Consider the following 16,711-nt stretch of genomic DNA (forward strand, 5'->3'; position numbering starts at 1 on the left):
TTAAATTTGTCTTACTAATCATGCTTTCATTTTCGGTCATGCGATCGGCCGCAGCAGATCAATTAAAATCTTTTTTTTTTTGATCTCTTTTTTTAGACTGAATCTTTTTGTTTTTAATAATATTTTTTTTTCAGTCTTTTTTTAGAACGGATTTTTTTTTAATAATATTTTTACAGTCTCTTTTTGTTAGACTGGATCATTTTTAATATTATTTAATGGCTGTTTCTTAGTAGTTATATTTTAATAATTTTTCTTTTCAAGTTTTTTTTAAAACTGAAATTTTAATATTTTTCATTCTGCTTTTTTTCTCTTCAGTTATAATAATCTATACTAATATTTTTTTTATGAAATTTATATTTATTATTATTATTATTATTAACTTATATATGTAAAGGTATGTTATCATTATTATTTATTTCGACTTTTAGGCTTAGATCTAGATCGGTGATCGGAACCAGATTGACGCTGCCCGCGGTCCTACGATAAGCATGATTTTTTATTTTTAATGATTTTTCTATTTTTTTTCTTTTTTTCGTTTTTCATTCTTTCACCTCTTAGGTTTTGATCAGTGATATAATCAAAAATAAAATTGAATAAATATGGCTTTGTATGATTTTTTTTTAATATATTAATTCAGACTCATTTAATCCTGTTGCAACGTTCACCTTCAGTGTAAACACACCTTTCCTGTTATTAGCAGCAGACTACAGCTAAAATAGCACACACATATATATATTATATATGATATTAAAAAATTTATCAGAGTACTTGAATTGCGAAATTAATATAGACGGTCAATTAGTATCATGTCATTAACATTATCAGTTATATATATACTTCAATATTTAGGGAAGTTGAATGTTGAATAAGACAACTATAAATGTGAACAGTATCACAATACCGTTAACGTTATTACGTTATTAACGCCAAATTTATTAAAATTTCGTCAAAAAGGAAGAGAAATTTTTAATATTTCTTACTTTAAAAAATATTCGCGTATAATGTTGATAATAGAGAATAATGACATAGGTTTTCTTATCTTCCTTAATTCATTTTGTGTTGAAGTGATGAAATATTTTTGAAAAATTCTTTAAAAAAATTATCCACGAAATACGGAACTTACAAACTAACGAAATCGTTGAATAATTTTATTTACCATTACATATCATACTATGAATAACAAAGATTTCTTGATTAAAAATAATGTTACAATTGTTTTGTTAATTTTTTTATTAAAAAATGTTCTGCATTAAAAGAAGCTAAACCCTGTGATATTAGTGAAAAAGTGGATACCTTTAATCTTATTTTACAGATATTCAATTTGATTAAGCGAATTCTTCCGAAAAAATTAATATATAAGACAATTATACGTCGTAATGTTATTTTCTTAATAAAGCAATAATGATGTATAATACTACCGTAAACGGTTGACTAAAGTATCCCCATAGTAACCTTCCTTCATTTTATCTTTAATGGATCTGTCGTGTTTGATATAACCTTATCGGTATCAAATAAAGCGATATTTTTAGATTAAATCATGTTTATAGCTGAAATTCCAAGTAGTGATTGGTTTAATAAGAAATTGCAAGCGTCGTTATTGCTTATTTCATTTTTAATAATAAGGATAAAGTATTAACCAAATAAATATTAAATCGATTCTTTGTATTGATCAGCGAACGAATTAGAAGTACAGTTTTTGGGTTAGACCTAAAAATAGCAATATTCGGTGGTACCGGAAAAAAATTCCGCATTCCGGTATATACAAAGAAATTTCTTTCGAAAACATATTTAAAGAACGTTTAAATTTATTTATTTCACACGAAATTTTTTTTTTCTTTTGATATTTTATTTTAAATCGCGAAATAAAAAGAAAATGCAACAGAAATTATATTTGTCGATCTTAAATAATTTTGAAATTTTATACAATTCAAAAAAGAATTACGATGTTATCATACAAACTAGTGAAGAAAATAAAGTGATCTATGCTCATTCACTTGTACTTTGTTGTCAGTCAAGTTATTTTGATACGGCATTTTCTGATAATTGGGCTGAAAAAGAAAATGGAAAATTTATATTTAAGAAACCAAACGTTTCGTATCGTATTCTTAAAATTATTATCAGGTATAATAAACGTTACTTCCTATAACTATAAATTTTTCTTATTTATATCTTAAATCATTATTATTTTTTTTTTTAGATATTTATATTGTGGACAAATAGATTTAACCATCCGAAGTGGATTAGATATTTTAAAATTATTAGCTGCAGCGGATGAATTTGGAATAAACACACTTAGCGAATATATTAAAGAATTTTTAATTAAAAATTTAAAAGATTTCTTACAAAATGATTCTCTCAAGTTTCTTGAATTTGTTTTTCAACACGAAACCTTTGCTGTATTGAACGACTACTGTTTGAAAACAATTTGTCAGGAACCGATGATTTTATTTGGAACTGATAAGATATTGGCACTACCTGAACATATATTAGAAACATTGCTTAGACGAGATGATCTTGCACTTGATGCAATTGAAGTATGGAATAACTTGATCAAATGGGTTCACGCACAACAACCTACTGTTAATAAAGATCCTTCTAAGTGGACTAAGGATGAATTAACTTTGATGGAAAGGACAATCTTAAAATTTATTTCATTAGTTAAGTTTTACGATATACCCTCTGAAGAATATTATGAAGAAGTAATGCCCTATGAAGATTTGTTGCCAAAAAAATTAAGAAATGAAATCTTAAAGTCTTATTTGGCCCCAGGAAAACAAATGAAATCACCATCCAGGTCGTCCGTTCTTGTAAATGATGAACATCTAGCTCAATTTGCAAGTTGGATATATAAAAAAGACGAAATTTTACAAAAAATTCCATACAAATTTAATGTTATCTTTCGTGCTAGTATAGATGGTAATACAGCTGCAGATTTCCATGCCAAATGTAATGATAAAGGAGCAACTATTGTTGTTGCAAAAATTAAGGGATCAAATAAAGTAGTTGGAGGATATAACCCACTTGATTGGAATGGAAATGGCGATAAAAGTACGCCAGATAGTTTCTTATTTATATTCGAAAATTATAATAATATTTGTACTGGTAGAATAGGTAGAGTAATTCGTGAATCACATGCTGTACGTTGTCTTACTGATTATGGTCCACTTTTTGGATCTTATAACCGTGGTAGTAATGATATAATGGTAACTAGAGATGGTAAATGGAGTTCTGTAACAAATTCATATCCTAATATTAACATTCCGAGAAATTTTGAAATTGATGATTATGAAGTTTTTCAGGTTGTTAAAAAATAATTAAATTACCTTTTGTATTAATTTTATTTTACGGAATGTAAACTTGTTTTAATAAATGCTAAATTTATAAAAGAAATAATTATCAACCTATTATTCCATAGTTTGTCTAAGTTACAGATTTGAGTATGTTTAAAGTAAATAATGTTTATAATAAAACTAAAAATCTTTATTCGCATTTATCATTAGTTAAGATTCATTTCTTTTAATATCTGAACACGATCATAATGCATTTATTTTGTTGATGATATCATATTTAATATAATTCTAACCATTATTGTATCAGAATCCGTTTAGGCTGGCCAAATACCATAATGTCGCTTTCTTAAAATTATCAGATTTAGGTGTTTGGATACCTCCGTCATTTACCCGATCGACAAAAGGATCTAACCATCGTTCGGAAATTTGTCACACTATCTGCTACGGGAATTTGTTACACAATTGAGTTTGTGTCAATATTTATCGCCGTGTAACGTGCGTTACGTGCGTAACATATAAATTCATTAGCCGTGAATGTGTAAATCCCTTTTTTTTTTACAAAATGCTGCAGAAACTATGTGTACCAGTTTTAAACAACTTTGAAAATTTATATAATTCAAAAAAGAATTATGATGTTATAATACAAGCTGGTGAAGAAAATAAAGAAATTTATGCTCATTCAGTTGTACTTTGTTGTCAGTCAAATTATTTTGACACAGCATTTTCTGATAATTGGGCTGAAAAAAAGGATGGAAAATTTATATTTAAGAAACCAAATATTTCACAACATATTCTTGAAATTATTATAAGGTATTAAAATTTTAGTTAAAATTATCTAATTATTTTCATAAATTTTTTATTTACAGTTAATTAATAAATTATAAATAATAAATAAATATATAGATATTTATATTGCGGACAATTAGACTTAAGCATCGAGAAAGGTTCAGATATTTTAAAATTATTAGTTGCTACAGAAGAACTTGGATTAAATATTCTTAATGAATTTATTCAAGAATTTTTAATTGAGAATCAAAACGAATATTTGCAAAATGACCCTCTTGGCGTTCTTGAACTTGTTTCTCAACATGAAACCTTTACAAATTTAAAGGATAGCCTTTTAGAAATTATTTGTCATGAGCCAAAGATTTTATTTGGGACTGATAAAATATTGTCACTACCTGCACAGATATTGGAATCATTGCTTAAACGAGAAGATCTTGCATTAGACGAAATTGAAATATGGGACAACTTAACTAAATGGGCTCATGCACAACAACCTACCGTTGATAAGAATCCTTTTGAATGGACCAAAAATGAATTAGCTTTAATGGAAAGAACACTCTTGAAGCTTATCCCATTAATCAGATTTCACGATATAACCTCCAAAGCATATTATGAGAAAGTAATACCTTATGAAGATCTGTTTCCAAAAAAATTAAGACTTGAAATTATGAAGTTTTACTTGACTTCAGATATAAAACAGATAGGATTATTACCATCAAGGTCTTTTTTTAGTGCCATTGATTCTGTTATTATAAATACGAAATATATAGCATTATTTACAGGTTGGATAGACAAAAAAGAAGCCGTGAAAGAGACTTATAAATTTAATCTTATTTTCCGTGCTAATAGAGATGGTAATACAGCTGCAAGTTTTCATGCTAAATGGAATGATAAAGGAGCAACTATTGTTGTTGCAAAAATTAAGGGATCAAATAAAGTAGTTGGAGGATATAATCCACTCGATTGGAATGGAAGTGGTGATAAAAATACTCCGAATAGTTTTATATTTACATTTGAAAATTATAATAACATAAGTACAGGTAAAATTGGAAGAGTAATTCAAAGATCACATGCCATTCGTTGTTATGATACTTATGGACCACTTTTTGGTAATAGTAATAATGGTAGCAATGATATAATGGTAACTAATGATGGTAAATGGAGTTCTGTAACAAATTCATATCCTAATCTTAACATCCCAAGAAATTTTGAAATTGATGATTATGAAGTTTTTCAGGTGGTTAAAAATAATTAAATTACCTTTTTTCGCAATTTGTATTAATTTTATTATGGAATATAAACTGGTTTTAATAAATAAATTATCAACCTATTATTCCATAGTTTATTTGTCTAAGTTACAGATTTGAGTACGTGTAAAGTAAATAATGTTCATAATAAAACTAAAAACTTTATTTGCATTTATCGTTATTTAGTAAGATTCATTTCTTTTATATTATCTGAATATGATAATGCATGGTACTTTAGTAAAATATACTTCCTAAACATTATTTATTATTTCGTTGATGATATTATATTCAAATATAATTCTGTTCATTATTATATCAGAATCCATTTAGGCTGGCCAAATGTAAAGATGTAGTACGTACTAATTATCTTGCGTTACTCCAATGATACTAACAATGATGATAAAGCGGACCAACTCGCTAAAGATGGTAGATATATAGATACTCACGTTCCCTCACAAACTGTTACGCTCCTTTGGGACCAAAATTTACCCCTTGACAAAGATATCCGGAAATGTATTGGTAAAATTATCGACTACAAACGACTCGATAACCATCTCAACCATCAGGACTTATCTGACATCAGAAATTTCACTAAAAATCATTTGTTCAATTGGGTTGTTTCTTCCAAATTTTTTCACCATAATTCACGTAACAATACCACCTGTGATACTCACTCCAAAGATACTAGTTGGAAAATCAAAGTTTCTACAAACACTTTACCGACCCTTGACATATTAAACAGGAACTTTCCGGATCTCATTAAAGATAATACGACTTGCTTACTTTGCCATGCCACCCACCGCGGAAATTAATGAACACATTTGGAAGTGTTGTGAGCTCCTCCCTCATATTAAAGATACCTTTAGAAATTTGGCGACGATTGCACAAGGAATTCTAAACAAAGAAGCGGACAAACTTAACCTTTACATCACTGACACGATTAAATACTCAAATATTTTTTGCTGGTCCATTAATGATAATACACCGATAACTGATAATGCTCTCCTGCTTTTACGTTCATACGTTTCGGAGGATTTATACCTTTCATTTCAATACTCACAAATCCACAGTCATGGCGTTACTTAAATTTATGGAATTATCTAACCACTCTATCAAAGTAATATTTGGAAAGTTCGATCTCGGGCTTGGAAACAATGGAATATATATATATATAACCCAACACGGTATAACCAAGAATAGTTTCAAATGATACAAACGTTCCTCTTCCAGATGTTTAAATGTCCCCATCATTCTCCATCTTTACGAGGTTATATTTGTCCTCAAACGGTATCCTTTCGCAATTATTATAAATAATTGGGCGGATTTAATTTTTATTATTCTTGCCTCTTCTAATTTTTTACATAGCGGTTCGATGTTTCAGCAGTTAAATGATGGTTTTTCTGCAGAGGTTTCCACTTTTTCTTTTCCTCAACGTTCTGTTACTTTTATGGTTTAGTTCACCTACGTGCTAGAATTGTTCTTGTTTATAGTTTAATTATTTACTGTCTTGATTCGGTCGGGCTTCTAGTCAGTTATAATTTTAATTCTACTAGTTAGGGCTCGATTATTATTGGGTGAAGTTTCTATATTGTGTTTTTTTATAAATTTTTTTTTAGTCTAGAAAAGTTTCAATGTAATCCTCCTAACTAACCATAAAATAAATAAAATAAATAAAGTAATTATCTTGTGAATTTGCGTCAATGTTTATCATCATGTAACGTGCGTGACGTTAGTACACATACAAATTCATTAGCCGTGAATCTTTTTTTTTAAATTTCTTTCTTTACAAAATGCTGCAGAAACTATGTGTACCCTATAAAAAAAGAAAATTCGGAATTTGTCCTGAAAAGTATGGAAAATGTCCGGAAATTTTTCGTGCGTCCGGAAAACATTCGGAAACGGTCATGTTTTGGAACATTTTCCGGACGCTCGATTCTGGACAAATTCTGGACAAATTCTGGAGTGTCAAGAAAATGTCTGGAATTTGTGCGTCCGGAAAGTGTTCCAAAACGTGACCGTTTCTGAATGTTTTCCGGACGCACGGAAAATTTCTGGACATTTTCCATACTTTTCAAGACAAATTCCGAATTTTCTTTTTTTATAGGGGTACCAATTTTATACAACTTTGAAAATTTATATAATTCAAAAAAGAATTATGATGTTATAATACAAGCTGGTGAAGAAAATAAAGAAATTTATGCTCATTCAGTCGTACTTTGTTGTCAGTCAAATTAGCATTTTCTGATAATTGGGCTGAAAAAAGGGATGGAAAATTTATATTTAAGAAACCAAATATTTCACAACATATTCTTGAAATTATTATAAGGTATTAAAATTTTGGTTAAAATTATCTATTTATTTTCATAAATTCTTTACTTAACAATAAATTATAAATAATAAATAAATATATAGATATTTATATTGTGGACAATTAGACTTAAGCATCGAGAAAGGTTCAGATATTTTAAAATTATTAGTTGCTACAGAAGAACTTGGATTAAATATTCTTAATGAATTTATTCAAGAATTTTTAATTGAATATTTGCAAAATACCGACCCTCTTGGAGTTCTTGAACTTGTTTTTCAACATAAAACCTTTACAAATTTAAAGGATAGCCTTTTAGAAATTATTTGTCATGAGCCAAAGATTTTATTTGGGACTGATAAAATATTGTCACTACCTGCACAGATATTGGAATCATTGCTTAAACGAGAAGATCTTGTATTAGACGAAATTGAAATATGGGACAACTTAACTAAATGGGCTCATGCACAACAACCTACCGTTGATAAGAATCCTTTTGAATGGACCAAAAATGAATTAGCTTTAATGGAAAGAACACTCTTGAAGCTTATCCCATTAATCAGATTTCACGATATAACCTCCAAAGCATATTATGAGAAAGTAATACCTTATGAAGATTTGTTTCCAAAAAAATTAAGACTTGAAATTATGAAGTTTTACTTGACTTCAGATATAAAACAGATAGGATTATTACAATCAAGGTCTTTTTTAGGTACTATTGATTCTGTTATTATAAATAAAGAATATATAGCATTATTTACAGGTTGGATAGACAAAAAAGAAGCCGTGAAAGAGACTTATAAATTTAATCTTATTTTCCGTGCTAATAGAGATGGTGATACAGCTGCAAGTTTTCATGCTAAATGTAATGATAAAGGAGCAACTATTGTTGTTGCAAAAATTAAGGGATCAAATAAAGTAGTTGGAGGATATAACCCACTTGATTGGAATGGAAATGGCGATAAAAGTACGCCAGATAGTTTCATATTTATATTCGAAGATTATAATAATATTTGTACTGGTAGAATAGGTAGAGTAATTCGTGAATCGCATGCTGTACGTTGTCTTATTGATTATGGTCCACTTTTTGGATCTTATAACCGTGGTAGTAATGATATAATGGTAACTAGAGATGGTAAATGGAGTTCTGTAACAAATTCATATCCTAATATTAACATCCCGAGAAATTTTGTAATTGATGATTATGAAGTTTTTCAGGTGATTAAAAAGTAAGAGGCTTAGTATTTTGTGAATTAATTTTATACAATATGAGATTACTTCTTCAAACTAGTATTAAATTATTCATGTTTGAATGCCGTTAACAATAGTTTCTTTATAATCATTGTACTGTACTTCATCTTTAATCATTGGATCCAATGATACCGCTTCATAATGACTGAAAAGTAAAATATTTTTGATTCGTAAATTCAGCAACCATGTGCGGTATTTATATTTAATATTCGGGTTTTTTACTGTTTATGCTAAGTACAAAATGACATCGTATACAAAAATATCGTACTATAAAAATTTTTCTAAAATAACTCTAATTCGCTAAAAATCATAGATGTTCTTCTTGAAATGTGTGTTCACTTTTTTGCCGGAAAAAATATTTTTTTTATATGTTCGTTTATATGTTTTACGTAAGCACCTATGGATTCAGCGGTAAAACTACACATAAAATTTTAACAATTTCGCTTTGATTAAACTAAAAGCTGTATTATCTACTTTAATTTACGGATTTTTAGAGATTCACGAAGTACTAAGTTATTAACCTGAAAATCAATTATATCCACGTGTTAGTCGTGCTACACATGACACAATTGACACATGATCGTCCGAATTATTAACTAGAAGTCAAAATGCTGATAACAATAAATATACATGTTTAATAAATCAACCGTTCATTTTTTTTTTATTTCATACAAATGTTTAACATTATTAAATAACAATGAAGAAATTATATCTCTTCAAATTCTGCATTATTTATATTGACGATAATTGTTGTATGCGGATCTTCAGTATTGCTATCTCCGTTACACTTCGAAGGACTTTTGATGGTGTAAAAATTTTATGTTAAGCCATCCTGGTTAAAGACCGTCGCTGCGTACTTTCTATAACTTTCGGCAGTACTTGCAGCAGCCCTATAAAAACATTTATTAGTTATTTCTGTAAAAATGAGCCTTTCCCGGATCCATTTATGGAAAATGAAAATAATTCGATAAATTCCGTGATATAAGGTTATTAATTCCGGAAACATGATCCTATTACGGAAAAGATGGAATATAAAAAACAGATCGACTTTTTTTGCAGGGCAGGTTACCTTAAATTTGTAGGTACCTGCTATAAAAAATCAATGTATTAGAAGAAATGGTTATTACTAAGAGAATGGTTGACACTAGAAATTTTCTAATGATCTAGCTATAAACGTTACAACTTTCTAATATTTGAATTTATTAATAAAAAGAATCCGCTGCGTAAATCAACCAGTACGTGTCGAAAAAATATAGAAGATACTCGCCGTAAATCATATGTTAATTAATGATCTTTTGATTATCATAAAATTTACAGTATTCCGACAAATACAATATTAAAATCCGTGACAAGTTCATTTATTACTAATTAAGATTTTACTTCCCTCATATACCCTATAAAAATTTTTTCAGAAAAATGATCACGTGCCTGAGTTTCTTCGGAATAATGATCATTTATCGGAGTTTTTCCAGAATTTTTTTTTTTATAGGGACATAAATTATTTACTTTTCTATTTTTGTTGATTCTGAACTAATCTGAATCGGAAATGCTTGACTATATGTAATGACTTGGTAAATAACTTGAATCGTATATTCATTCAATTATTAACGCCAATGTTAAAATTTTCTTCTCCATCTAATAACCAATTAATCAGTAATGCGGAAATAATGGTTTGTAGAATTTATACAACAAATCAGTCACCTCTCACACCTCGTTGTATATACAGTATGTGGATACGTATGTGAATTTATCACGTGATCCATTTGCAAAAATTTACGTCATGTGGTTACGCATAATCAGCCGACGTAATGGAAATACACACACAAATTTCCAATTATAGTATGTCGATCATTTATTTAACTATAAATTAATAACTGAAAAATATTCGATTACTCTCTTTCTCGAATTCTTACAATATTTTTTTAATAATACAACAAAAAAAAATGGATTCAAGATTATATTCAGGAATTTTGAAAAATTTTGAAAATTTATTATCATCAAAGAAGAATTATGATGTTATTATTCAGGCTGGTGAAGGACTTAACCAAAGAGAACTTTTTGCTCATTCTACTGTACTTCGTTGTCAGTCAAATTATTTTGATACAGCTTTTTCTTCTAGTTGGGCTGAGAAAAGGAATGGAAAATTTTTTTTTAAGAAACCAAATATTTCTCCATATATTCTTGAAGCTATTCTCAGGTAACATATGACGAAAAATAATTAGAAAAAAATATATATATATATTATATATTTGATACGAATATTCCATTTACTTAATTTTTTTTTTTCTTTTTTAGATATTTATATTGTGGAAGTATAGAATTGAACACAATGTCTGGGACATATATTTTAAATTTATTGGTTGCTACAGATGAATTGGATTTACATTCACTTGGTGAATATGTTCAGGACTTTTTTATAAAGTTTCAATACAAATTCTTAAAGAATGACCCTATTGCAATACTTGAAATTATTTTTCAACATGAAACTTTTACAAAATTAAAAGACTATTTTTTAGAAATAATCTGTCAAGAATCAGACATTTTATTTGGAACCGATAAAATTTCAGCTTTACCGGCACAGATATTAGAAACATTACTTTTACGAGATGACCTTGCATTAGATGAAATTGAAGTATGGAATAATTTGATTACATGGACTCATGCACAACAACCTACCGTTAAAGAAGATCCTCACAAATGGACTAACGAGGAATTAACATTAATGGCAAAAACATTATCTAGATTTATTCCGTTAATTAGATTTCATGATATTAGTTCAAAGGAATTTTATAACAAGGTGTTACCTTATCAGTATTTATTGCCAGAAAGATTGAGACTAGAAATTTTGCGATTTTATTTGGTTGGTGATTTAAGACAAATAGGTTCATTACCATCAAGAATCTTGTGCAATGCTAATGAACTTGATTCCAATATTATTAATGCAAAATATCTGGCATTATTTGCACGTTGGATGGATAAAAAAGACAAAGTCTTAAAAAGAATGTCCCAAAATTTTAATCTTATTTTACGAGGTAGCAGGGATGGGTTTGATGCTGATACTTTTCATTTAAAATGTGATAATAAAGGACCAACAATCGTGGTCGCTAAAATTAAAGAAACGCATAAAATAGTTGGAGGGTATAATCCACTTGATTGGGAAGGACTCTCTCTTAAAAGTACACCAGATAGTTTTATATTTTTATTTGAAAGTTGTGATGATGTTAATGCAGGTAAGATTGGTAGAGTGATTAAAACGTCAAATGCTATTGTTTGTGATCCTTCGTGGGGACCTCTCTTCGGTAATTACGATAATGGTAGCAATGATTTAACTATGAATGCATATGGGAAGTGGACTTCTGCTACGAATGCTTATCCAAATATCAATATTCCAAGAAAATTTGAAGTTGATGACTATGAAGTTTATCAAGTAGTTTATCAAGTAGATAATTAAAATCTTCATATTTTTAGTAGATTTAGTTTTGTTTATTTATTTGCAACTAATTGTAGTATTATATAAGGAAAAATGTGATAAAGTTATTATTTAAAAATAAAATTACGTTCATCAAATTTTTTTTTTTTTTTAAGGAAAAAAGAAAACAATTTCAAATAAAAAGATCGTAAAATAAAAAAATCGTAAAATTAAAATGATATTATTTATAAAATAATAATTAATTTAAAAATATCAAGTTTCAACTTTTCAATTACTATATTATTATTCCTACTTGTAACAGTTTCTAAATATATTACAATAAACAACAAACCAAATTATTAAATTTTATAGTTGTCCTGATTTAAAGAATGAATTCTTTGCCAATTAAATAATTAAAATCATTTTCATTTTATTGAATTCTCCATTAAGAAATGTAATAATTAACCCATTAAAATAATTAATATAGTACTAAAAGTATATTTGTGGAGGATATTTCCAAAACAGATATATAATTTATGATATTTTCAAAAAATATATAAACAGCTTATGATATTTTAATTAGTTTATGATATTTTATTATTTTTATATAAAATATAAAATCTATAGTATATAACAAAATAATATAATTTATTAGAAAATATGAACAAATACATGAAATATAATTTCTATTACTCAAAAATTTATATGCATAGTAATTTATATTCTCTTTTTAAGAAGAATCTTTAATACATTTATTTTATTTATTTTTAATCAGGTTAAAAGATTGCTACAGTATGATTTTTCAATGAAGAAACCTCGATAGGGACTATAGTTAAAAAAAATATGATTTTTTTAATCAATTTAAATTTAAAAGGACTCGAGATTCAAAGTTTCCATATATATAAATATATAAATATGTGATTCAAGATCTACAAGCATTACATAATAACTATAATAACTTCTACACAGCTCCCTTATACAAATATAATATTGATACTTTAATCCTGGAATAAGTAAATATTACACAAAAATGAAAATATCTGGCATTTACTACAAACTAATTTATAAAAATGAAGTTATTTAGCTTGTTTGTAATCTTTGACATAACTTATTCACTAGAAAAACCGCAATCATCTATCTACTATGTCTACGGACGAAGAAATATTATCCATTTATTATAAAATTACACAATTGATGTTATCATATTATAATTTAAAAACTTTAAATAAAGGCAGACGAAAAAATAAATTAATTTTGAGATATTCTAATAGTTAGTTCAAACTCCAAGATTCTATGTAAAATAATCAATCATTTTATTGGTATTTAATATAAAATCAATAATAATAGTTCAATTAGTGAAGATGGAGTGTGTTCAAGAAATATAAAATTAAATTGAGAGGCTTTTTTAGTAATGATTTTATCAAGCAATATTAGCTGGTATTACATACTATTTTTTAATAATAATGTTATGATAATATAAATATCATATCAATAAAATATCAATTGTCTAGTTAAATTAATTAGGAAAATACACAAATTATTTTACCATAAATAATAAGAAAAATTATTTCGTTCTTTTTTTTGGCAAAAATAAAAGATTTTTCTATTATATAAATAAATTATGTACTATATTAATATATTGTATAAAATTACTCCCTTTCATTAGAAGAGGGAATTATATGAAAATATTATAGCTGAGCTACAAATAACATTAGTTTAATCAAAAGTAGCGAAGCAAATTAATATAATTAGATTAGATACTTTAATTTTCTATTTATGAAAAAAAAGCCCAAGATAATATAAATTGCTGTGTGGCATTTGGAGATGAATCCACCTGGTAAATTAATAGTAGAGAATTAAAACCTAAAGGCTGAATTCAACCAGCATTGTGACAGACACTCCAAAGCATTTCCAGTCATATAAAGATTTCCTTTATTGGATTTTCATTATTGATGTATCTGGCTTGTAAGTTATTTCAGCAATTAATCTTTCAGGAAATAATATATACTGTATATTATATATTATTATATCGATATTTATTGAAATATATTAAATTCCCTTTAATTGTATGTAAAACTTACCATCATAATCCATCTATATTTTATGAGTTCATAAAGACAATAATTACAAAACAAACTACTTTAAAACATTATTTATGAACAGAAAAACATTCAACCCCCTAAGGGAATCAGGTCGAGTTTAGTCAGATTGTAAACCTGCACTAAAATATGAGTACATTGTAATAACTCATAACTCATATTGTGAAAAGTAAGAAATCTATATTATTTACAATACTTTATATATAGGAAACAATAAACATGTATTTTTATTTTGCTGAGTAATATTGGATTTTAAATATTGCATTTGTAATAAAAATAGCATATTATTAGAGGTAAAGGAAAATATAGCAACTAATATTATTATATATTTTTTTAAAAACTAAACTGTCTTTAAACTGTAAATTAAATAACCATCACTGATTTCAATAATTTATAAATTTAATAAAATTTATTTATTTATTTTATATAAAAATCCAACAATTTAAACATACATAATATGAAACAAAAACTTTAATAAATAATTATTAATTAAAAAATTTTAAAGCTACCTGAAAAACTTCATAATCATCAATTTCAAAATTTCTTGGAATGTTAAGATTAGGATAAGAATTTGTTACAGAACTCCATTCACCATGTTCAGTCATCATTATATCATTGCTACCAAGGTTATAAGATCCAAAAAGTGGTCCATAATTACTATAACAACGTACAGCATATTCTGGTTGTAATACTCTACCTATTCTACCTGTAGTAATAATATTATAATTCCCAAAAGAATATATAAAACTCTCCGTTGTAGTTTTATCCCCATTTCCATTCCAATCAAGTGGGTTATATCCTCCAATTATTCGATTACTCCCTTTAATTTTAACAACTATAATTGTTGGACCTTTACCATCACATTTTTCATGAAATGAATTAGCATTAAATCCATCTCTACTTCCACGTAAAATAAGATTAAATTTGTATGGAATTTTTGTTAAGAGTACGTCTGCATCACCGATCCAACTTGAAAATAATGGTAGATGATCTGTCTTTACAAGAATAGAATCAATTGTACAAAAGGATCTTGATTGTAATGTTCCCATTGGTTTTATATCTGCAGCATAATGAAATTGCCAAATATCCTGACTTAATCTTTCCGGTAGTAAACCTTGATAAGGTAATATTTTTTGGCAATATTCTTCTGAATTAATGTCATGAAATCTAATTAATGGAATAAACCTTGATACTGTCCTTTCCATTAGTGCTGCCTCATCACTTGTCCACTTGGAAGGATCACCATTAACGGTTGGTTGTTGTTCATGAGCCCACAAAATCAATTTATCCCACGCATCAATCTCATCTAAGGCAAGATCTTCACGTATAAGTAATGATTCTAATATGTGTGGTGGTATTTTCGAAATATTCTTCATTCCAAATATAATGTCTGGTTCTTGACAAATTACTTTTAAAAAATGTTCTTTTAATCTTGCAAGAGATTCATATTGAAAAATAACTTCAAGAATACCAACCGGATCCTTTTTTAAGATTTCTTTTTGATCATAAAATAACAATTCTTGATGTTCATTTAAATATTCTTGAATATATTCACAAAGTGTATTTAAACCCAGTTCATCCGCGGCAACTAATAATTTTAAAATATCCGGTCCGTCCTTGCTGCTCAAATCCATTTGTCCACAATATAAATATCTAAAATATATATATATATATAATTAAATAAGTAAATAAATAAACGTGTTTATTTAAATTTTGTTATCTTTATTAAATAATTATTTTTTTAAAAAATATTTTATTATTTATATGCTTACCTGAGTACGACTTCAAAGATATGTGGAGAAATATTTGGTATCCTAAAATTATAATTTCCATTCTTAAATTCCATATCAAAAAAATTCGATTGACAACAAAGTATAGTGGAATGAGCGTAAATTTCTTTTTGGTTTTGTCCTTCACCAGCTCGTATGATAACATCATAATCCTTTTTTGTTTCAAATAAATTTTCAAAATTCTTTAAAATTTCTAAACACAATGTTGGTTCTACCATTTTTTTTTCTTTTCTTTTTTTCTTTTTTTTCTTTTTTTTTTTTGTAAACGGAGAATTTTGATTAAAAATGAATAATTTGTATAACAACATAACAACAAATTTTTTATTCGAATAAAAATGATTTACATTACTGGATTTGGATTATTTTGAAACGATAAATAAAAAGTTGTGTAATTATATAAGCAAATATTTTCTTTATACTGTACAATGTACACAATGTACAATCGAATAGGTACTTTGAATGTTGGGCTGATTGTGTGTAACCACATGACGAGCTAAGATTTTAAGCGCAGCTATACCAGATTTAAATAATGTA

At 27.2% G+C, this 16,711-nt stretch overlaps 2 protein-coding genes across 2 annotated transcripts; both read left to right on the forward strand.

Moving 5' to 3' along the window:
- Window positions 1-2,777: 2,777 nt before the first annotated feature.
- OCT59_005011 (uncharacterized protein) lies at window positions 2,778-3,314 on the forward strand (the record flags this gene model as incomplete). Its single annotated transcript, XM_066138099.1, has 2 exons — window positions 2,778-2,838; window positions 3,112-3,314. 2 exons carry the CDS (start codon window positions 2,778-2,780, stop codon window positions 3,312-3,314), a joined length of 264 nt encoding a protein of 87 aa, XP_065997281.1.
- A 7,178-nt stretch (window positions 3,315-10,492) lies between these two features.
- On the forward strand, window positions 10,493-12,330 carry OCT59_005012 (uncharacterized protein; the record flags this gene model as incomplete). The annotated part of the gene is made up of 4 exons (XM_066138100.1): window positions 10,493-10,616; window positions 11,067-11,076; window positions 11,175-11,191; window positions 12,110-12,330. The coding sequence occupies 4 exons, from the start codon at window positions 10,493-10,495 to the stop codon at window positions 12,328-12,330; spliced, it is 372 nt and encodes a 123-aa protein (XP_065997282.1).
- Between the last annotated feature and the right edge of the window lie 4,381 nt (window positions 12,331-16,711).

The sequence above is a fragment of the Rhizophagus irregularis genome, chromosome 13 (assembly GCF_026210795.1).
Source record: "Rhizophagus irregularis chromosome 13, complete sequence".
NCBI lineage: Eukaryota > Fungi > Glomeromycota > Glomeromycetes > Glomerales > Glomeraceae > Rhizophagus > Rhizophagus irregularis.